Below are 24,608 nucleotides of genomic sequence, written 5' to 3' on the forward strand. Positions count from 1 at the left end.
CTGCTGTTATTAAAACTATGGACAGAATCTTTGTCTCGCCCTCACAGATGTACTCTTGCCCGTGGAAAGGTATATCTTTTTAGATTCAACTTCAGAAGACAGGTGCTGGTGGTGTACTTGTACTATGGCTTTTTACCCTTTTGTTATCACCTGTGATTATTCCTGTTTTTATATTTATTTCATTTACAAGTTGTTGTATAGTTAAGTGTAACTAGACTTCTATGGGACGTAAATTATTGTTTTGTATACAAATCTGTACAAAGCGTGTAGATGTAAACACTTGATAACAAGGAAATCTGAACTGTGTTGTTATGGATGTACTTCAACGTATTTGTTAAAAAAAGTAATAAAAGCAAAGTATTTTAGATGTTTTGTCTTCTATTTTCACACATTGTCGAAGGCCCATCAATAACCTGTTTTGAGAGATTTTACCTTTTTACTGTGCGGGATAATTTGTTCTTCATACGGCTGTCTTTACAGTCATCTGCTAAAGGCCCAAAGTTTCTGTGATCACCTCAAATCTAACATTTTTTCTGGTAAACAAACAAGTTATGTTTACAGTCAGTGTAACTGTGTCTTTAAGGTCTGACCAGGGCATACAACCATTTATATAGGCCTACTGTTAAAAATGTGCAAAGCCGAAAACTCTTAAAAGTTGGAAACCTGCATATCTTGTCGTTGGTGCACAATCTGGATTTTTTAAAAGGAGTAATTCAGCTTTATTGTGCAAAAAAAAAAAAATCATCAGGCACATTCAAAGCAGAGCATTTGTCTCAAACATGTCTGAAGTACATAAAGATTACAACTGCTGGTGAATTAAAGCAAAGCATATTATATTGAAACCAGGCTTTACATTGTTTAGTGGCATTATGTTCTTAACACCACATCTGAAAGAGCAGTGTAAACAAAATAAAATGAGTATTGGCGTTAAACACCGATAGATGTAGAATATTCATGAAGCCTTCAGAAAGCTTGTTGACATACAGACACCGGAGCAGGAAGTTAAGCAGCTGGGCACTCCGCTGGAGAGGTAAAGAGAAACAGAGTAAAGCATGATTGTGCGCCTTAATCACAGGTTGTTGGTTTTGTTTACAGGAAACCTCTCCATTTATATGAGACATACCATTTTTGGGAAGGAAAGCGATATTCTCCGGCAGGACACCAGTCCCCAAGGAGAACTGCCTGAACCTCTCCAGCAGGTCGGCGCTGAGCTCCACTCCACGGCCTGAAGCACCACAGGAAGTTAGTACATGACTGCATTTAGGATTACCGTTATAAAGTCTAGCATCATGGCAACTTTACCATATAGTTTGGTGACAACGGTGGGATCACTCCCTTTGGTCTTAATGGTTTGAGTCAGCGCGTACTCGTCATACTTCACATCCACCATCGACATGTCGTTCACACTGCCCCAGCCTGATGAGGGGAAGAGTTCATGGGAAAGCAGAACAATGGTGGGTTTGTTGTGATTGTTGCTGGCCTCTATGTGTTTAGTGTGCATTGGTGCACTCACGCTCACTTGTGTACGTGAGCTTCCCGGGCACATCGGTCTGCTTGGCCAGGTTGTTCATTCTCCAACAGGAGCCATCAGAGCTGCCAAGAAAGCATTAAAACATGACCTTTCCTATATTACCTCCTTGTATTCCTTGACATCTTGTGGTCATATGCTGCATGTTTGCAAAAAGGTTTTAACATTCGACCTGCAGTGCATTTCTTGTTCTCTGTTTATCTTGTGTTGTGTGCCGTTTTGTTTAAGCACTTTGAGCTGCACCTTATGTGTAAAAAGTGCTAAACAACTTTACTATTATGTATTACTAAAAAACAAGTCTAAATATAATAAGAAAGGTAAAAAGTGACAGTGCAGTGTGTGATATGAATAAAAAGCTTCAGTCTTGATTATAAAATAAGTGAAACTTGCAGCGGGCTAGTGGTTTTTCCTGGCAGTTCTTCCAGACATATGTAGCATAATTACTAAATACTGCTTCTCCATGTTTAGTTGTGTCTCTTGGCTGCTTTGTCTCTCCTCACTTATTTACCTGAGACTGGCGTAGGACATGTCCAGGTCCCCATCAGCAGTCGGGGTCAACATGGCGGTGCCCATCTTCATGTCGGCTTTGCGGTTGACAAACCACTGGGCATTCGTGGCAAATCCTATCAGGTACCACTTCCCTGCCATCTGTGGACACACACAAGGCGAACAATAGAGTAAGTGTTGACCGGTTAGGTGATAGCAGTTTTTTTTAAAACATCACAATTCCTCTGAATGCAGTGGTTAAAAGTACTGTTTAATATTGTACTTCATACTCCATTACTTCTATCTAATAACTTCAGTTTCATTACAGATTCATATTAATTATACATAATACAGTCAGTAAATAATTTAACATGGACTATTACTTTAAGTTAAGACTGATTGTATGTCCCATTGATTAAAATCACAAGCTACAGCAGTTCAATTAGTAAAATAAAAAAGAACCTCCTGCTTTACCTGCTGCAACATTAAAATGTTTGACACATTAATTCATACAAAAATATTATTGATTTTACAAAATATAATTAAAACATTTCTCATTCTTCATTATGAATACTTTTAAGTTTGATACTTAATTTCTTCTAATGCTTTTGTACTTTTTACTGAAAGCAGGACTTGTAACAGAGTATATTTACACTGTAGTAAGTATTAGTACTGCTTCTTAGGTAAAACAGAGCTGCCTAAATGCCACCATGCATGTTGCAAAGATATTACAAATACACAACATTAAGGTACACAGCTGTTTGTACCATTTTATGTATGCTTTTTTATGCGTTTAAATGTGATAATCGCCAAGTTGCACTAGCCAGCAAAATCAGATAGATAGAGTTTTAACAAAAATGCAACAGGCACCATAAATCATTTTATGACTAAGGTTAAAAATACTGCTTATAATCCACCATCTCACCCCCTGTATGTTGAAGTCAGCCTGCGGTACGACTTGAGCAGAAACGGAGAAGGAGCAGAGCACGGCTCCCAGCACGGTCAGCAGGAGAGTCATGGCTACTGAGTGTTGGTGAAGATCTATTGTTGAAGTGCTGCTGGCGACCAGTTATATAGACAGCACACACACACACACACACACACACACACACACACACACACACACACACACACACACACACACACACACACACACACAGACAGACCCTGGAGCTGGGATGGGTTCAAACACGTGAAGCTTACCAAACAGTTTCCCTGCCACAAGGAGTTTTTAGCCCGGGCAGAATTAGATCAGAATAACAAGAAGAAGAAGTGTATCAGAGGTCTGTATTCTGTCTGCCACATGATAAGATTCATGAAGTATTCTATAATGCAATGTCCTTTTGCAGCCTCCTATTTGTGAGCGTAAAAACACAGTAACCAAATGGTAAACAAAGCAGTGGCTGACCTCCAGGGCTTTCTGTGGCACAGAGTCAAATTCTCTGTCAGCAGTTGGGATGGTAAATCAAAGAGACAACAGAAAAGAGAGAAACATATTGAGCTCCTAATCATGCATCATCGACATGTGATGAATTGAAACTCTTTTTAGTGTCTCTTTAATGGGTTTAAAGTATGGAAAAACGTCCTCCTTTGTCCTTAAGTTACTGATATAAAGGAGAACAGGGACTGACTGTTTGTACAGCTGGCTGCTCCCTCACAGTAGACGTCTTTCACATTTAGTCTCAAATATCACTCAGTAGCTGTTCTGCAGCCATTGAGAGCCATTAGAGTAGTTATTCAAGAGGCGATCAAGTGGAAGAATGGAAGTTAAATGGAGTTTAAAACAAGTCTCACTTTTTTTGATAAAGTTAAATGGGAAATGATTGGAAAGCAATTGTAAACAATCCAACCAGGGCCAACATAGAGACAAGAAGTTGTAAATAGGGTAAACGCCAGCCTACTAAATTGACCTTAAGGTGAGATTGTTATGTTTCTGTTATAGTGTTTTACTCAGCTAGTTATTTGAAATGCAGTCATTTAGCACATTTCTATTCTCCCAACATCTTAAAGGGCTTTTCCAACATTCACCTCTTCACACATGCATACACACACTGAAATCATGGCTGCAATATATTAGCTAATCCTATTTTCATTCATGAATTTATCTCAAAATGTTATTACCTACACCTTTCAGATTCAGAGTGTTGACACCAAATGTAATCAATAAATAAGCAGTTATAAGCAGCCCACACACATACAATACTTGTTATAATAATTCATAATGACTACTTTACTTTTGCTACTTAGTTTATGTAATGCAGATATGTCGTACTTTTTTAAAGCCTTTGCTTGTAATTCTAACTTGTTCTCACTTTTGTGTGTGACCTCTCAGCTTTCTGCAGGATCTTTGCTGCACGGATAAATATGAATCCATGTGTGATGAGGAGGAGATGAATTAGTGTAATGAGTCGAGAAGTCAGGTGCAGGCCGATACATGCGCCAAGCAAAGATTCCTCAGACCTAAATACCTTGCCAGTTTGAACAGGTAGTTATTCTGCCCCGAGAAAACTAATATTAAAAAAAAATGGCAGAGCAGAATTTAATACATGTTGTAAGACTCTCATTCAAAATGACAGTCACATTTACCGGTAAATACCAATGCAGGAATGTACTTCTCCTTTCAACAAATGTACATTCAGACAAAGTATGTATTTATTGTTTAGACATCATGCAGATTCGCAAAGTCTCCCACTAGTTGGTATTTAATCGCCTGAATAATTCAAAAGCAGCATTAGCCTTGTACCAAAAGACTTCTCCACTTTATCTCACTTTCTATCAATATTTTAAACTTTCCATTTAATTGCTTCAGTTTCTGTGAAACTGTAAATCATCAGAGAGAAGATATGACAGGTCTTTGCCCAAAGCAAACACAGTCTCAAAGAGTCTCTGATACATCTGGATACATCTGTGTCAGGAGCGTCAGAGCAGGCATGCAAACTCACTGAACATACACACTGTAAATACAATGAGAGAGGAAAGTCCAACGGTATATTTGTTATATAAATTACTCATCACATAATGGGATAATCAATGAGGCTCTGCTAAACTCAATCATTTTCACAGGGTTAGACGCATTGCTGGGATTCAATATACTTAGATCTATTAATTGATTTAAAAGTAGCAATACTACAGTGTTAAATTACAAGTACAAGTCTCACTCGTTAGCATGAAGATATACCAAATACCAAAAGTAGTCTGAATCATATATACTAAATAATGTAATTATATATGCATTCATGTGTCCCTTTAATGTTGCAGCTTGTAAAGGTTGAGTTCATTCACATAACTAAAATAGAAATATATAATAAACTATTTAAATATGTTGACTTGTATCACAAAATATAATTAAACAAAGGAATATTTTAATAAAATAATAAAATAAATGTAGTTGTGTTGTGTGAGATTTTCCTCTCGTATTAAGTACATTTTGAGGTACTTGTACTGCTATTTTGTACTTCTACTACAATACAGAGTTAAATGGTGTATTTTTACTCCACTACATTTATTTAATACCTTTTAGTTACTTTACAGATTTGGATTAATGATGTGAAATATAATCAACACTTAAAAATGACTTTAGTTACACCTTGAGTAAACAAGCTACCCTGCAGTATACAAAGTCATTTAAACTTACTGCACCTTTACCAGCTTTGAGAACACTTTAATGCATCAATTATTATAATCCAACATATAATATATTATTCTGAAATGGACCAATCTGCATAATGAGTACTTTTACTTTTGGTACTTTAAGTATATTTTGATGCTAATACTTTTCTACTTTTTACTTTTGAATGCAGGACTTTTACTTGTAACAGAGTATTCCCACACTATGTTACTTCTACTTTTACTCAAGTACAAGATCTGAGTACTTCTCCCGTCTCTGGATATACTCAAGTAAAAAAAACAAGAACCTTAAATGGCACAGATGTTGCTTCACAACTGGTCATGAACGCTAATATAACATATTCAAAACTACTGTTAATTAGATTACCTAATTTTACAACAGATGTGCACGTGCTGGGGTGGATCCTATAATGTTTAGTACACACTTGAAGTCAACAGTGGAGAAAGTAAAGAGCAGATTGGCCTGAGGATGGCGCCAGAGGAGAGGGGCTGCTGAGACCCTGCTGTGGAAGGAAGGAGATATGATCATTTCGTTTTTGGGAGAAGGGGTGGGATTAAATAAGTATACATTTCTTCCCACCCCTTTTCGGATGTGTAATTAGGTAGATCATTTGTTTATATATAATTTGTAAGTCAATCATATTTTTACAGCATCATAACTCTCTTGTTTCAATTCATTATTAATATTATTTTGTGTGTTATTGTATTACACGTTCGAAATAAATCAAATCAAATATAGCGATCTTCTTCATTTGATATCAGTATGGCGAGCTCAATGGATATTTTTAAAGTACAATAAAAAAAGATGTATACTTTGCAATCTTTTTCTAAATCTGGGTTTTACTTTGAGCCCTAATTCTTTTTTCAATATTATTTATTTGATCCTTTTGTTGTCCCTACATTTATTTCTTTTTTTCATTGTACCATTATATTATTTATGTTTTGTCTGTGTTGTTTGAATCTTACCATGTAAAGCATTTGTGTCTGTATCAAATGCTGTGTAAATAAAGTTGAGTTGAGTTATTTTAAATGGAGGACATTGATTTAAACAGCTTGATCGATTTCTCCACCCAAGATGTGCATTATGAGAATGGGGAATAATGAGAAGTGTATGGGGTGAAAACACTAGAGTGTATAATGAGAAAACATACACTGTTCAGAGCTGTTTAATCTGATTGGATTTGCGTACACACATTAGTCATGGATTGTGACATTCAGCTTAACCCTCCTGTTATCCTCAGATTGACTTTACACCCTTTATCCTCTGGGGTCAATTTGACCCCAGTAGTTTAAAACTCAAGACAATGATTATATTCCACATTTTAACCAAAATGTATGTCTCTGGTGCTTACCTTAGTTGACTACCTAAATAACTATTTAAATAAAACATTACCCCAACCTTCCCCCCCACAGACCCCTTTATACATCCAGAATTCCTATTATGTGACTATCGAAAAATATATAAATCACCATATTGAAATAAAAATGTTAAAGTAAGATCTTTTTGATGTTGTTAAAAGACCAATAACTAAAGCAGAGGGTAGGTTTTTTTTTTACAATGATACATTTGCATTTAATAGTCACCTCAATATCATCCTACACAATCAACACAAATATGTGTACAATGTTTTGACATTGACATGACATTTGTATATGTTTTATATGTTTTATACTTCTAAAACAGCCTGGGGTCAAATTGACCCCAAGGAACACCGATGCGTACAAAGTGCGTACAGCACATTTAAAAAAGATCTTCACGTTCATTTTATGTTTACCCATTAGTCCTCACTAAATTAGGGAAAGTCATGAAATACTAAGCAAAAAAAATAATGTGAACCATTTTTTTAGATATGTTAAACATTGAATGGGGTCAAATGGACCCCAAGGATAACAGGAGGATTAATATAAATAAACAATATCTGTAATTTACTTCTTACCAACAAACAATCCCTGCATGTCTTAAAAGAAGGAGGTCTGGACAATGTAGACGGAGCACTACTGGTGCTATTAGACAGTAATGGACAACATTAAAAAACCAATATCACAGAGCGCTGCAGAGAGAATATTGAGTTATTCAGATTGCATCAGTCATAACAGTAAAGATGACTGTAGAGTCTACAGGAAGTTCACACTGCACCCCCACCGCAGACTCACAGGGGACGTATTCCTCCGTGCCACTTTGGGCCTCTTTTGTTGTCCATGCATGGACATTTTAAAAGTGAGGTTTTATAAAAGTGAGTTGTGGGATATATAAAGTGTGACTTGCACTCAGAAAATCTCCACAGGGGGGCACCCAATGCTGGAACAGATCTGGAAGCATGCCTGTTCTTCTTTTACGTGAACCCCACATAGTATTTTTCTTTATTACAAATGCTTTGCTCAATTGTTTTAAATGAACATGGTCAACAATAGTTTCCAAGTCAGTTGGACAGCACTATATTTACATTCTACCTGCAGACTGAAGCCTGTACGTTATATTTCCTACAACTATTTGCAACAGGCTTAGATTTCAGACTATTTGAACTTGCACATGTGTTGGTAAATGTCACCTTAAATCACCAAAGGTCCTACTTTAGTAGAACTTACACACATCAAACGTCATTCCTATCTTTACTTCTGAATGTAGAGATTTGTTGAAATGCCATCATTAGCCCTTCATCATTTCTCTTTTCTGAAACCCTTTCAAGTATTGTCGTAATTGACTAATTAATCGTTCAAGGTGATAATTTGTTGTTATAATCCTATCCCATGAACACAATGTATTGTGTGAAAAAGCTGGAAAGCAATGAGCATCAGAAGACATGGGCTGATAAGAATGACATGAGATACACAGCTTCACACATGCTGTTATCAGTCAACAGTTGTCATGATGTTGCAACAGAGTACAATGTGAGACTAGACCAAGTCAGTGAGGCTGTAGCGAGGAGAGACCGGGGCGTATGCCATGGTGAGGAACTCGGCCCAGTTCTGACAGAAGCCACGTGAGAACTGTCCCGTGGAGATGACGAGCCCCCCCAGGCGCCGCTGGCCTGTTTTGTTCCTCAGAGCCAGCTGAGCCTCCCGCTCCGTCACATTCAGGCTGATATTCACAACTTGCACCAACCACATGTAAAACAGCCCACCTGTCACAATGCTGCTGTACCAAGCACAGGTGAAGCAAAGTGCCGAGCTGTAGAGATGAAGTAACGAGTCAATGAAGCATAACAGAAATATGTAAGAAATGTAATAAAAAGTATACCAATTATTACAGCTGAGTGTTTGTATTACTTCAACCAACTAACTATATACATTTTGCTAAGGGTTTATGATGAACATGGTTGGAGTGGATCTGACAATCAGTGTTCATATATCTTCATTTATAATAATTATGACACAATCTAAGGCACAGAAGGAGGGAAAAGTGCAATGTTTAAAATGTGTATGCACACCTTGTCAAAAGTGTGTCTCAGTAACAAATTAACACCAATTAATATATTAGTAAATTACCACAATTTAACTGACAAGTTAAAAATGTGTTTTTCTTTTATAAACAGTTGTAATTTCACAATTTCCAAAGAAAAATAATTGGATTGGATCCTGGACACAAGAACTGAAAAAAAGGCAGGACTGGTAATAATATTTTTCTGCATAATGTTTGTCCATGCCAATGTTATAAATGCAGTAACTAATATTCAGAACATATTCATATACCATACTCATTGTTATTTATCACATGAATGTTTGGATTGTGTGAGCTTTTACAATGTTGACTTCACTTCTACTCCTATAGTTACAATAATCTACACATGAAGAGTGTTGTACCTGGACTGAGTGTAGACGCCGGGGCAGTAGAGGAGCGCCGTCATCAGATATTGTCGAGGACAGAGGCTGCTCAGCACCAAGCTGATCCCGTACAGAGAGGTGACCACGAACACAGAGAGGCTCAGCAGGAAACTGCGATGGTTTGCCTGTCCAACACAGCTGTTAATCCTGAAAAACCTCAGCACAGACACACAACACAGTGTTCCCATTTAGAGTTTTTTGTTTATTTCAAGTGCAATATACCCAATCACAGGCATTTATACTAAAGAATTACTACTTTACACACTTCTGAACTCACTCTGATTAGTAGCCTGCTGGGCAACACAGGGTCATTGATATATTGATATACACATGGTCATTTTGGAGGTAAGGCATCCATTAAGTTTAATTGAGTAATGATCTCGTTTGCTTTAAAATTGCGTGTATATATATATATATATATATATATATATATATATATATATATATCTGGGCACCATTAGTAACTGGGACATTGTTTGTGGAAAGACACAATGCTTTGGATTTTCTTAAATGTTAGTTTTGTGTCAATGCTTTGGACACAACAAAATAAATTCCAATCAAATTCCATTGGTTCAATGTGGCACCAGAATCTAGACAGCAGATCATTTAAAACTAAACATTTCTTTATACAACAGATACAACTAGGGAAATACTATAGGATAATATGTTTTTTGTTATTACATTTAATGGCGGATTCATATCTATATCTTTTCTATAATTGCTGTTTCTTGAATGTGTCTGCTTATCTGTAAATACAAAACCCAGGCAAGTTTATGCTTTTAAGAGCCATACACAGTTTTAAAGCTGGTGTGACATTTAAGTTCAACTGAATTGGCTGAGGATGTGTAATCTAATGGTAAATGGCAATATGGATTTATATAGTGCTTTTCCAGTTTACTTCCAGACCACTTAAAACATTTTACATATAGCAAGTCAGCATTCACAAATTCACACACATTCATAAAGAGGCAAAGGTCGCCATGCAGCTGCTCAACATTCACTCACTCTCACTCACTGTTGGACTGGCCAATGTTAGCAATTTGGGGTTAAATATGTTGCCCAATGACAGTTCCACATGTTGACTGCAGGGGCCAGAGATCGGACCAATTGATAGCTGACAATCCTGAGTTAAAGCTGCCCATTGGTCTGATTAAAGTCAACTATGCTATTTGCACCCTGGGTGTATATAGCATGGCAGACAAATACAATCAGCTATTCAAAGTAGCGAGTGCTAATCACACCCTGAACATGTGATTATGTTTTCTATCTATAGGTATTTTTGGAAATGTCATTCGTCGTTGATAGCTAATTGTGAACATGGCAGTAAGGTTATAATTGTTCCACAGACCCCAGATGACTCTTTGGCCAGCAGGTTCTCTAAAAGACAGCATTATTCAGGGATACATTGGGATTTTGTTTTGTTCAACCTAATTTAGTTCAGTGAAAGTAAGCAAGAGACTTTCATGATCCTTCTATTATTGCAAAATAAAAGTATAACTGACTTAGAAGTGATCATGGGCCATATATAAATACATATGTTGTATCCAACCCACCAGACACAGTGGTGGTCCAGACGCTGGACACAGGATCCACAGGTTCGACAGTGTCCAGCTCTTGGGGGTCGCATTATTTTGCACACAGGACAGCTGCTCAGTTTTGTTGTTAGGGCATTTTTGATCCCTGTTGCAGCTGCTGATTGGATACATCCATTAAGATGTGTGGAGTCCTTCTCAGCCTCCTGACTGTGGCTGTGAGCTACATGTAGGCACGGGGTCACAAAGCCCGGGCCTCTCTTGGTTTGTATAAGAGAGACGAGAGTGAGAATCACCCCCGTGGTCACAGCACACACCTGCAGCTGGCTGACGTTCCCACGAGGTAAAATCTCTGTGATGAAGAGGTAATACATGTAGAACAGGGAGTAGAGAGATAGGGTGAGGAAGAAGAGGGTGCGTTTCTTTTTTCTGTGCGTGGCGTAGTAGTACCACAGCACCATGCCGGGCAGAGCGGTCAGGATGGTGACACCCAGCAGGAGGTGCAGCGCTGCAACTCGCAGCAGGAGAGGCAGCAGCAGCAGGGCCGGGATCAGGGAGATCTCCATTCTGTCTATAATGGCCCCAAGTACAGGAGACTGACATGATCCCCCTTTAGATGGTCTGTCTCTCAGCCACCTACAGACAACAGGGGTCAACCATGTCACAATTACAAACATTAAGGTTATTAATGTGGAAAATAACGTTGGTTGGAAAGTAATGTGGTTTATGCTTGTGATTCAATCATGATTCTATAAACTCCAAGAAAAGTGATGTTACTTTCACAAAGGTAGATTTCAACTGTGTCTTTTAAAATGTAAGATTTACAAGCAATACATTCACATGCATTTTAATATCTGGTGGTGTGTGTTTTATATGTATTACTTTTAAATTAATTTGTTTGCAGTAACTAAACATTCATTTATTAAGGAATGTGCATCTAGGAAACGTTTAGCTTAGCACAAAGACTGGAAACAGCTAGCTTAAGGTAACAAAACCCGACACCACTGAAGTTCTCTGTTAACACCTTATTTTTAAGTTGTTTAATCAGTGTAAAAAACAAACAGTAAATAACATAGTTTGTCGTTTAGGGGAGAGTTATGTGCCAGACTATTTCTTGACTAAAAGCCAGGCCAGCGGTTTCTGTCTCCAGTCATTGTGCTAAGCTAGCTAACCAACTGCATAAGAGTGGTATTATTCTTTCTAACAAATAAATTATTGCCTAGAACAGCTTTTCAATAAGATACTGAACTCCTTTTTCCAACAAAGTGATACTTGTATGTAAATAACATCTAAGTATTTAGGTTTATTTGCTTACTTCAGTATATTCTACTCATTAGCCTACTACTCACTCTTTTCCTCAAGACCTTCATACCTGGTAAAGGCTTCATCCAGATCTTCACAGTCACAGCAACATCCGTACTGGTCCAAATCACACTCACAGCAACACATAGGATCATCTGGCTCTGGAGGCTTTAACTTCTCCCATTGCATAATGGCTTGCTAAAGATGACTGAAGTTTACAAACTGTCATTTCAACATGAAAGGCCATCAATTTAAAACTGTATACCCAATAGCAATGAACTGCACAGCTAGCACACGTGTGTTAGGGAAATGTTAAGAGTTAGTATTGCTTATAAAAAGGTATTATCTGCCACATCCAATAACAATGCTCAAAAGCAAAAACAAATATTTTTTAAGATTTCTGGTTTTTATACGGGCAGTTCAATATCTCATACACATGGAGCATACACACACAAACACACACTACAAGGCATACTGCACTCCACCTGTGCCTTTAACTTACTATAAGATCTTCTATTTGTTGTAAAAAATTAATCATTTCTAAAAATCAGAGGATTCTCAGTCCCCAGGAGCTTCTAATGCAATTTGTTGAAACAAGGCCACTGTGTCCACAGGGACAAACTATCTGGGCCAGCAACCGTCAGTCTTCAACACTCAAAGATGTACTTGAGTTTTTGACAGTGTTCTTTATTATTTCCTTATCTTATCATCATTTTTGTATGCCTTTTTAGTAACAATGTTAATTAACAAGAATGCAAATGTTTTAGTTGTATTAGTAGGATCAACCTTCACAAAGCCAACAAAAACATTTGATCTCTTAACTTACCTTATGTCTCTGCAACCGAAGTACAAAATCCTCAACGCACTTCAGATTTACTCTCTCCAGGTAAAAGTTAAGCCAATTTTAAGCAAAGGATAAAGAGAACATGGATTAAGAAGATGACCTCTTGTCAGCAAGCTTCTTCCGTAGATGACTGAGGGGGATACAAATAAAACAGCAGCCTACTTTCTCATCACTCATTTGTGTTGAAAAGGGAAATTGGAAAGTTCCTGCATGTGGCAGTGCTGCGGCGACACCGTGTCAGTGCACTGAGATGGTTTTCATTTCTCAGATTCCCACCGTGGAAGAGTCCCAACAGGAGGGAACTCCTGGCAAGTGGTTTGAAATTCTGTAGCATCTGCCAGCTCACTTTTCCCAAAGCTATCCTTCTCGCATGTCCTTAAATAGTTCACAAGTCCTTCTGTTGCATAGCTTACTTCCTCTGCTTAAACAGCTTCTTCCAGTGACCGTTTGAAGTTGTAATACTTGATTAATATAGGTTCTCCCTCAACTGGTAAAGTAAACATGTAAAGGCCAGGGGTCTTTTGTGCTCCTCTCCACAGCTGACATGCTATGTTGACAATCCACACTGAGCTGGACGAGTGTGTGTATGAGAAACATGACAGGCACTCATAAATGAGAGAGTGAGGGATGATCCACAGGGCAGCCCCACCCTCTGGGATCATATTTCCTCCCACAAGCAACATGAACTCACTGCTCACACACAGAATTACCAGATAACTCCTGTGTTTATATCCTTGCAACACTGTAATTAACAGTGAGAATGTGTTAAGTGATCCCTGCACGGCGGTTTTCCTTTCTCTTGCCCTCCTGATGATCTATTAGAAGTGACAGCTTTGAAAACGTAGAAAGCACACCGGCGTCTGGAGGATGAGAAGCTGTTAATACCAAGAAGTTCAAGAGGTTGTAAGTGCGAGAGGCATCTGTTTACATATTAGAGACATGATAGTCAATATAAAAAGTATTTAAGTATTATTTTTCACTTTCAGGTCATTTAATGTGTTCCTCACAGAACTACACACACAAAAAAGTAGTTAATTGATTGACAGAAAAAATACATTTTGAAATTATTTTGATACGCTTTGAAATTATTTTCCAATTTATTTTCTAATATTTTGTTGTTTTCTTGGGTTTTGTATTGCCTTTATTGCTCTTCCTACTAGACGTTTATACATTTTCCTGATGATACTGGCATTCCTCTACTTCCAATTTTCAATGTAGAGCGCTTTCTTGTAGATACAGTGGGGCAAAAAAGTATTTAGTCAGCCACCAATTGTGCAAGTTCTCCCACTTAAAAAGATGAGAGAGGCCTGTAATTTTCATCCTAGGTACACTTCAACTATGAGAGACAGAATGGGGGAAAGAATCCAGGAAATCACATTGTAGGATTTTTAATGAATTAATTGGTAAATTCCTCAGTAAAATAAGTATTTGCTCACCTACAAACAAACAAGATTTCTGGCTCTCACAGACCTGTAACTTCTTCTTTAAGAGCCTCCTCTGTCCTCCACTTGTTAACTGTATTAACGGCACTTGTTTGAACTCGTTATCAGTATAAAAGACACCTGTCCACAACCTCAAACAGTCACACTCCAAACTCCACTATGGCCAAGACCAAAGAGCTGTCAAAGGACACCAGAAACAAAATTGTAGACCTGCACCAGGCTGGGAAGACTGAATCTGCAATAGGTAAGCAGCTTGGTGTGAAGAAATCAACTGTGGGAGCAATTATTAGAAAATGGAAGACATACAAGACCACTGATAATCTCCCTCGATCTGGGGCTCCACGCAAGATCTCACCCCGTGGGGTCAAAATGATCACAAGAACGGTGAGCAAAAATCCCAGAACCACACGGGGGGACCTAGTCAATGACCTGCAGAGAGCTGGGACCAAAGTAACAAAGGCTACCATCAGTAACACACTACGCCGCTAGAGAGCATTTAGATGATCCAGAAGAGGATTGGGAGAATGTCATATGGTCAGATGAAACCAAAATAGAACTTTTTGGTAAAAACTCAACTAGACGTGTTTGGAGGAGAAAGAATGCTGAGTTGCATCCAAAGAACACCATACCTACTGTGAAACATGGGGGTGGAAACATCATGCTTTGGGGCTGTTTTTCTGCAAAGGGACCAGGACGACTGATCCGTGTTAAGGAAAGAATGAATGGGCCATGTATCGTGAGATTTTGAGTGACAACCTCCTTCCATCAACAAGGGCATTGAAGATGAAACGTGGCTGGGTCTTTCAGCATGACAATGATCCCAAACACACCGCCCGGGCAACGAAGGAGTGGCTTCGTAAGAAGCATTTCAAGGTCCTGGAGTGGCCTAGCCAGTCTCCAGATCTCAACCCCATAGAAAATCTTTGGAGGGAGTTGAAAGTCTGTGTTGCCCAACGACAGCCCCAAAACATCACTGCTCTAGAGGAGATCTGCATGGAGGAATGGGCCAAAATACCAGCAACAGTGTGTGAAAACCTTGTGAAGACTTACAGAAAACGTTTGACCTCTGTCATTGCCAACAAAGGGTGTATCCTCCTGGGACCCAGCCCATTGAAAATGTCCACTGTAGTGGACATTTTGTTAACATGCATCTCCTTTTACTCTTTTGAGCTACTCTATCAATCCCTGATGTGCTGTACAGAGGACATCCTGGTCTTTCCAGTGATATGTCATTGGTTAAAATTGCATGCTGGGAAGTTCCTCTTTCTTTTCATCCAAAATGGCTGGCATACGAAAAACAAAATTGTATAGAAGTAGTAGGAGAAGTCAAATATTGTTGAATAATTGTCATTTTTACCATGAAAATCATATATATTCTTGTTTATTAACATACAACTAACTATATAATTAGTTCTGAAAGCAATTAAATAATTCAAGTTTTCAAATAACAGCCCTTTTATAAATGTCCATTCTAGTGGACGTCAGGACTATCTTCATGGACTTTATGACTCAATATTGTTGCAGGAGACGGAACTGAAGCAGACATTTTCTGTACCAGATAGTTCAGGGAGATTCAGATTTTGAGCTCTCAGATGATGAGAGAGATGAGGATTTCACACCTGGGATAGAAGAGGGTCAAGAAGAAGGGGGGGAAAGATGCAGGAGGCTCCATGAGCGCACAGATAGATACATAGAGACAGATAGGGACGAGCTGGAAAGACATGGCCCCCTGTGGGCCAAGAGTAGCACGTATGTCTTATTGTTGTTTTTATTTTAAGTGGAGCCATGAAAAATGAGAGTTGCCTCAGGAATGCAAGCTTTGTTTCTATGAGCAGGTCAAATGGAGACCACATCCATAAAACTTGTCAAGATGACCCTACAGCCCGTGCTGACTGGAGTCCAATGAGGTACTTTCCCAGTACATTGACTACAAAGTCTTTGAAGATCTGGAAAGATTCACCAAAAAACAAGCTAGTTTTGTATTGACCAAATAAACAGCAATGTTCAGATCAATTACTTATTCATGTTTTAAATAAAGGTGAATGTATTATTGTATTAATATCACTCTATAACCATAATACGTTACATAGTCCATCTGTTAATTTTGGCTGTCTTTTCAAACTAATATGGTCCCGACGTCCTCTACAGTGGACATACTGTAACATTTTAAAATAAAATAAAAAAAGTCTAAATTGCAAGATGGTTTTTTAACCCTAAATAGGTAGGAAATCACAAAAAAAGGAAATTGGAAGACACTTTTTTTTTCTTCAACAAAGTATTGAGATGAACTTTTGTTATTGACCAAATACTTATTTTCCACCATAATTTGCAAATAAGTTCTTTAAAAATCAGACAATGTGATTTTCTGGATTTTTTTTTTCTCATTTTGTCTCTCATAGTTGAGGTATACCTAGGATGAAAATTACAGGCCTCTCATCTTTTTAAGTGGGAGAACTTGCACAATTGGTGGCTGACTAAATACTTGTTTGCCCCACTGTAAGTACATTACAGTAAGGTAATACTTAAGTAAGGGATCTGAATGCTTCCACACATACTGCACACACTGCTCAAATGTCAGTCGTTAAAAACTGAACAATGAGATCAAGAGAGGCAGATGCATTGTGGACTGGTATATCCTGGGAGCATTGAAGCTTCTTAATGTCTGCAGCAGGGTGAGTCTGGACGGATGAATCAATGCAGAGAAAAGATGCTGCTCCTGCGGGTTGAGCTCCCTTCGATTAGACTTGATGGAGGCCGGAACCCGAGATAACGGCTCTAATCCAGTTTGGGAGAATTAATGCTGCGAGTCAGGCAGAACCAAGAGTACATGCTCAGGATTTCACATCAGCAAATTACAACAGATGCTTGCATTGGAAAAAAGTGACACGTGAGTGGACAGATCAAGGGGATATAGCTTTTTTGCGGTCATCTTTGATCAAACTGGCCTCATGTGAGGATGTCAAAAACTGTAATTACAGCGTAAAGTGGAGGTAATACTCGTGTTAGATGCCTGTAATATGGGTAAAAATAGCTATAATGACAGTGTAAGTTGGTAAAAAAGGGTCATATTACAAAAATGAAATGTCTAATTTTAGCCTTTTTTGTATGTGCCCATTAAAAGCTTAAGAGTCCTAGTAGGTTTTAATTTGACGAAAGTGTAGTATTAGGCACAGCATGTTAAATGTGAAATAAAAGCATTTGTTATGGATGATTGCCTACAAATGTAATGGTAACTCAGTCCAGGCATAACAAACTGTTTTTAAATGGACATAATATACTGTAATTTACACTATAATGTCAATGGAAATCTATATTTTAGCTTACTTTTCCAAAGCTACTCAAACCTAATGTATGGACAATATAATGGTTTAAATTGTTATTCAAACAAAACAAGCCTTTTTCTAACCGTCACCCTGCAGCATTCAAACAGCATGTGTGCGCCACCTAAAGGTGAAAGTCTTTCCCTGAACATCTGTGTGTTCATGAGTTGGAGCAGTTAAGGTGAGTACTCAGACTCAGGTTGAGCTTTCAAAGCTAAAACTTTATTTAAATAAACTTTATGATTACTACAATTTGTAATCAAATATATGTTACTATCAATCTTTCAGAGGAGTGAAGTTTGCTCTGTAAATCAAAGTCTGCACATTTTTGGAGAAACTGGAAATATACATTTTGAAAGTGATCTTGTTCATTATATATCAACTTTGTCAACACACTCCCCATGCTCATGCTGAATAAATACATACTGCCACAGAGTCATTTAACATTTATTTCAGGAGACAGCAACAACCCACAAATATAATAGACATATTTTACAACACAACTCTAACAGAATCATTCATTCACATTTTTGCACATAATATCAAGTATATTTTCCACAACATCACGATCACACTTAAGAGCTTGAAGAATTGTTACCCTCTGATATTCAGTTTCGCAGTGCATCTGTCCCTTTACTCATGCGCATTTCCCACTTGATTAATAATCTGTATTGATCCCCGCCACATCTGAAGAAAAATAAACTCCCTTGCCTGTCATTGATGCAGCGATTGGTTGAGTGCAAGTACAGCATCATACTGGGGCCCACTGATTTTAACTACAACATGACGATGTAGATCTATAAGTGCAATGCAATGGGCTGAAAGTGTTGCTACATCCGCAGAGCAGATTGCATTTTCCAGTATCGTGTTCATGAGAAAAGAAGAGTCCAAAATCAACTAAATGAAATGGAAACGTGTGCAGGAATGTACAAGGGGATGTAAACACAGAGGAATTAAATAGTTCACATGACTGAGGCAGACGTTAAGAACACGGGCCAAACAATGTTTCACTGCACTTTGGGAGATGTACTGAGAGGTAGGAAACTCATTCCTCCAGGGTCCTGAAGGCGTTCTGCATGTCTTCCAAAAGCTGGGCGAACTCCGCTTTGATCTTAGGTTCACCATCCTTCACAGGGTCCTAAAGAATCCAACGGACAGCGAATAAGTTATTTACCTTGACTCATAACTAGACACATTTATCTCCAACACAAAGTGAGGAACAATGGCGTACCTTGAACTTCATGGAGCTGATTTTGTACAGGATCTCTCCCATGTGCTCCCGGATCATGGACCAGGTGATTTTGTTTTCGCTCTGAGCTGTGGTCTCCACGGCGTGCCGGGCCATGTCGTAGAAAGCAATCATGTTGGAGAGGATGCCCACAGTTTTGTAGAAGGGGCAGAACCTGTGTGTGGGGACAGAAGAATGTGTGTGTGACCTCACAGTTTTGGGTTATAGAATAAACAAGCAAACCAAAACTATTTCAGCGTTGTATACATTTTTTTGTTATTCCATGATTTTAACAGAAATCAACTCGTGTCTTAGAAAACATGTGGAGATGCTGTAGTAAAGGCAATATTTTCTAAAAATGTGTTCCTGGTTTCAGAATAAGAATATGCTGTATGTATGGGAAATGTGTTTTTCTGGCGGTTGCTCCATTTTATAATGTCATAAAATATAAATTAGACAAAAAAAGATTAATATAATAAGAAGCAAAACTAAAAAGTTAATTAAAATGATAAAATATAATAAATATATATAAACATAATTAAAGTACAAATATCAAATAAATGATAAAAATAATTAAAACCGAACAAATATATTGACAAACATAAGAAGTTGAAGCAAAAATAGGCACATTGTACTGATATATATATATGGATGCTGATGGTGAAGTACGTCCTTGTGCCTAGTAAGTATTGAGGGAGGAGAAAATCCCTATTTAATTAGTTTGCTTCAATTGTTGTTGTGGAGAAAAAAAGTTTTCAATGTACTATTTATATAAAAGGTTGTAGAGCCATTTCAAGCCTTCTGATGGTGAAACATGTGTTTTTGGTTGGTGAGATTCTTTAGTTTTGTACCTGTCGTACGGGGTGTAACCGTTCTGCTGCAGGAAGTCGTCCTTAATGAGCTTTGCAACTTCTAGAGTGATCTTATCGGTCTCAGCAAGAGAAGCCTGTGAACAAAACAAGTTCCTACAGATCAGTACTTATCTTCTCTTTTCAGAGTTGTTTATTAACCAGATTAGCATGCTTACAAATAAATGATTGACTAACAGAAGCCCCTCATACAGATTTCTCACACCAAAAGCAGCAATTACCTAGTTGTAAAATACATGCATGTGGGAAATTATATATAGAAATTCATTCAAAAGGGGAACCATGTTATATAATCTATAGTCGGACTCACCTTGCCCACAAGCTGCACGATTTCAGCCAGGTCTTCTTCCTCCTGTAGGATCTCCTTGGCTTTTGTACGGAGAGGAACAAACTCGGGGAAATGTTTGTCGTAATATTCATCAAGAGCGCGTGTGTATTTGCTGTAGCTAATCAGCCAGTTCACAGAGGGGAAGTGTTTCCTCTGAGCCAGCTTCTTGTCCAATCCCCAGAACACCTACAAAATACAAAAAAAAATGTTTAACTAAAAACGGTACAAGGTCAAATTCTAAGATGAAGGGCTAAAGAGCCAAAAGCCATTACTCACCTGAACAATGCCCAATGTGGCTGAAGTGACAGGGTCAGAGAAATCTCCACCAGGGGGGGACACACTAAGAGGAAAGCACAGAATTTAAGGAGAAGTCAGTCAGATAAAAAGTGTTGAGGTTTGTTTTGTTATCAAAAAGGGAATAAAAAAAAAAAGTTAAACTAATCACAAACTCTAGATGTCAAAGACCTTTAAACACAAATCACACATAATAAAAAGTAAAGGAAGTTGAACACTAAAGGCAGTCCAAAAAGTACAACATGCTGTGTAGCTACAAAACTTTGATTTGATTTACAACCATGCACTGGTCTCAGTACATTTTAAAATGCAACGGCAATAAGGTTTGTGAAACTTGAATCTTTGACACTGGAAGTTTTAGGTATGAAATTCATTTAGAATCCTTGGTCTTTGTTTAATCCACCTACTATAAAGTACATTTCAATGTTATGCATTGTGTCCAATTGTATAGCAGATGTTGGGGAAAAAAAAGTATATCCACTCACGCTCCTACGATGCTAACGCTGCCTTCCCTCTCTGGATTTCCCAGGCACTTCACACGTCCGGCGCGCTCATAGAAGGAGGCGAGTCTGGCGCCCAGGTAAGCAGGATACCCGCTGTCTAAACACAACAACATACAAAAACTGTGTCACAGGGTCCTCGCAAATCATTAGAAATGAATCACATCCATCAAGAACTTACCAGCAGGCATTTCAGCTAATCTTCCAGAGATTTCTCTCAGAGCTTCGGCCCATCGGGACGTGGAGTCGGCCATCATGCTCACATGGTAACCCATATCTCTGAAGTATTCGGACAGTGTGATCCCTGCAGAAGTAATTATAATACAGTTTACAAAAACAATTGAGGGAGGAAATACTACAAAAAAGGCATATACTTTAGTTTTTGAGGAGATTTCACGGCATTTACACAATTTCTTATAGAGGTGATGAATGATCTTAGTTCTTTCATTTTTAATTATCATATAATAGCATTTAATATATATAAAAGGGCCCTTTTCATAATAAAGTGAATGCTTGGTACCTGTGTAAATGGAGGCCTCTCTGGCGGCCACAGGCATGTTGGATGTATTAGCAACCAGTGCTGTTCTCTTCATGATGCTCTCAGTCTTGCCATCGACCTCCATAGTAAGCTGTTGGACAAGCGCAGTGTTAACAAAATAAAATGTAAAGGATTGTTCTGTTTTTTTCTCTTTACATGTTTTGTCCTTTTTAGCCAAAAAAAGTAGATCAGTACTGAAATTCCCCATTTATTAACAATTTGAAAAACTCTTTGGTTCTTCCACCTACCTCTGGGAAATCGCGCAGCACTTCAGACATCTCATTTCCACGCTCTCCGCAGCCAACGTACACAATGACGTCACTGTTGGAGTACTTGGACAATGACTGCGAGATCACCGTCTTTCCACACCCAAAGGCTCCTGGGATAGCAGTGGTTCCACCCTGCACACAACTACAAAGCACAAACGTTAATTAGCAGCTTGCTGATTTTATTACAGCATAAAATAAGTGGCTACACACAAGTGAAAACTGCCTTTATGAGTGTTCATAATGGAAAAAAGTTCAAACAGATCCTGAGGTATGGACCACTCACGGGAAAAGTGCGTCCAGAACCCTCTGCCCGGTCAGCAGCGGATGATTAGCAGGTAGCTTCTCTGTGACTGGGCGGATTTGTCGAACAGGCCACACCTGCATCATGGTGAACTTCTCCTTTATGCCTTCAAATTCCAGTTCAAGAACCACATCCTGAATTTGGGAAAAATCTGAAAATCAGCCTTGGGAATAGCTTTTTCCCCAACGATAGAGTTTTGCTTCCAGAGAAACACTCACAGAAATGTCGTAGTTTCCCTGTGGGGCTAGGTAGGTGACAGTGCCTCTGTTGCGAGGTGGAAGCATCATCTTGTGTTTTATCAAGGAGTTCTCATACACTATGCCGTAGATATCACCGCCTGTCACGTGACTGCCAACCTGCAAAGGAGATGATGTGGAATTAGTCAGAATGGTTGCAGAGGACAGACATTCACACCACACTCTGTTTTTCTTCTTACCCGAAGACTCTGGCCGGGGGAAAATTCCCATTTGAGGTCTCTGTTAAGAGCACCGATGTTTACTCCTCTTGGGATGTAGATACTTTGAGTCAGGTCGTTGATGTCTTTCAGTGGACGTTGGATACCGTCAAAGATGGAGCCCATGATGCCTGGGCCCAGCTCTACAGAGAGGGGCTTTCCCGTCCGAAGGACAGGGTCACCGACAGACACGCCAGCTGTGGCATCAAGTTAAGAAAAGACAATCAAACAGCATTGCCTTGACATATTAGGTTTTGTCTTTACATTTAGACTCACATTATCAATAAGTGAAGTAGCTCTCAAATGTGTCTTTGGTAACTTAATAACTTAATAATATAATAGTTTTAAGGAATATGATGACTGGGTTTGTGACATGTCTATCTACAAAGAAAGGTAACAAGGCAGCAGAAAGGATACAAGTCTCCTCGTAGACCTGGATGGTTGCCATGTCTCCCTCCAAACGGATGATTTCTCCCACCAGCTCACTGTGACCTACACGGACCAGCTCGTACATGGCGGCTCCGGCCATCGCTGTCGCTGTCACCACTGTTGTAGAAATACAGAAATTCATAATGAAAGAATTATAATTTGCATCCCTAGTATTAATACTAAAACATTTTAACAATGAAGCATATACATGTACAAATGCATTTCAGAAAAAAATACATATTTTAAATTGTATTCCGGGGAGAAAATGATGTGTCACTTTTATATATTCTCTGTTATTTTGTCTTTTTAAAGTTGAAAGATTCAGAAGGACTTGTATCTGTGTAGTTGCGTTTGACATTGTAGGTGATAAACAACGCAATATAGTCACTAAAAGAGAGGAGCAATGAATCACACCTGGTCCAGAAACCCCATGAACAAATCCAAACTCGCTCTCTCGATCCTCATCCTGGATCTTAGCAAGTTTTGAGGTATCCATCTTGATCTTGGTTATATCCTGCAAAAAATGAGGAATTCATATGAGACACAGATGCTGATAATTTACATTAAATACTCTCATAAGGCCTATTAAACATCGTTTAAAACACCGATAGCATGCAGTACTTCATCCTAGCTAATGACAGATTCACATCACGATGATATGGACATTAATATGACGCCATGACAAATTACTGCCAGCAGCACAGTGCTGAAATAAATGACCAAGTCTAGGTCACAAGCTAAGCTGAGGCTTTAGCGCATTAGATGTGTTTTCCATTCAACCAGGGTCGAATAAAAGCCACATTAGGGTACTCCTGTGAATCACTGAGGTCATGTTAGCTAGCCAGATAGTAGCTTTATGTTGGTTTCTAGTACTACGCACACTGAACGCTGAGAGTAAAGCTGCGTTTTGCCTGTGCGTATGTATGCTGACATGACTTAAGTCAGGTTACTAGCTAGCATACACTAGCTTCATCATCATCATCATCACAGACAGGTCAAGCTAAATAAATGTTTTTTTGCGCAGTATTTGGTGCAACACTGGCATGAAATAACAAACGTTTGTACATTTATAATCTCATATTATATCGCTACTATAGATGTCTTTACCTTGTCTTAATATGCAGTTCTCCAGGTTAGTCTCCAACGTAGCAGCCAGAGGAGGAGCTTCACTGTGTAATCACCTGCCAGGCACCGGACTGTCACTGGAAGAAAACATCTCCATTGTGGCTCCGCTGATTTCACACGGTTGGCTGTCTGAGTGGAGCCAAGATGGCATCCGCAGCTCCACAGTTTCCTAGTCAACGATAAGTTCCTTATAAAAGACACTGACCTCTGCTGGATTTAAATGAAACATTCACCTGCAACAAACTAGGATACTTTCAATTTAGTTTAAACGACCAATGTGTCTAACTGCAATTTTTTACATTTGACTTTTTTTGGCTAGAAATTGTACATACCTGGGTGAAGCCAGATGCAGATGGGAGTTAGCTTTTAG

At 38.6% G+C, this 24,608-nt stretch overlaps 3 protein-coding genes across 4 annotated transcripts; all 3 read right to left on the reverse strand.

Annotated features, from left to right (window-relative positions):
• Positions 1 to 695: 695 nt before the first annotated feature.
• zgc:153704 (uncharacterized protein LOC767759 homolog) lies at positions 696 to 3,086 on the reverse strand. Of its 2 annotated transcripts, none has more exons than XM_034201966.1 (6): positions 2,940 to 3,086; positions 2,037 to 2,176; positions 1,520 to 1,593; positions 1,303 to 1,416; positions 1,124 to 1,225; positions 696 to 1,022 (listed from the first exon to the last, which is right to left on the reverse strand). In XM_034201966.1, exons 1-6 carry the CDS (start codon positions 3,030 to 3,032, stop codon positions 1,003 to 1,005), a joined length of 543 nt encoding a protein of 180 aa, XP_034057857.1. In that variant the 5' UTR covers positions 3,033 to 3,086; the 3' UTR covers positions 696 to 1,002. The 2 variants fall into 2 exon arrangements, with proteins under 2 accessions (XP_034057857.1, XP_034057850.1); XM_034201959.1 differs by having other exon boundaries at positions 1,514 to 1,593.
• Positions 3,087 to 6,801: 3,715 nt separating this feature from the next.
• LOC117536464 (palmitoyltransferase ZDHHC23-like) lies at positions 6,802 to 13,532 on the reverse strand. Its single transcript, XM_034201354.1, has 5 exons — positions 13,124 to 13,532; positions 12,368 to 12,505; positions 11,017 to 11,631; positions 9,443 to 9,610; positions 6,802 to 8,810 (listed from the first exon to the last, which is right to left on the reverse strand). Exons 2-5 carry the CDS (start codon positions 12,484 to 12,486, stop codon positions 8,537 to 8,539), a joined length of 1,176 nt encoding a protein of 391 aa, XP_034057245.1. The 5' UTR covers positions 12,487 to 12,505; positions 13,124 to 13,532; the 3' UTR covers positions 6,802 to 8,536.
• Positions 13,533 to 18,751: 5,219 nt separating this feature from the next.
• On the reverse strand, positions 18,752 to 24,378 carry LOC117536884 (V-type proton ATPase catalytic subunit A). The gene is made up of 15 exons (XM_034201973.1): positions 24,221 to 24,378; positions 23,528 to 23,627; positions 23,102 to 23,230; positions 22,667 to 22,881; positions 22,449 to 22,586; positions 22,213 to 22,364; positions 21,909 to 22,071; positions 21,643 to 21,751; positions 21,304 to 21,426; positions 21,108 to 21,222; positions 20,605 to 20,668; positions 20,311 to 20,514; positions 19,983 to 20,077; positions 19,135 to 19,306; positions 18,752 to 19,041 (listed from the first exon to the last, which is right to left on the reverse strand). The coding sequence occupies exons 2-15, from the start codon at positions 23,607 to 23,609 to the stop codon at positions 18,949 to 18,951; spliced, it is 1,854 nt and encodes a 617-aa protein (XP_034057864.1). The 5' UTR covers positions 23,610 to 23,627; positions 24,221 to 24,378; the 3' UTR covers positions 18,752 to 18,948.
• Positions 24,379 to 24,608: the final 230 nt, after the last annotated feature.

This window comes from Gymnodraco acuticeps, unplaced genomic scaffold (assembly GCF_902827175.1).
Source record: "Gymnodraco acuticeps unplaced genomic scaffold, fGymAcu1.1, whole genome shotgun sequence".
Lineage (NCBI taxonomy): Eukaryota > Metazoa > Chordata > Actinopteri > Perciformes > Bathydraconidae > Gymnodraco > Gymnodraco acuticeps.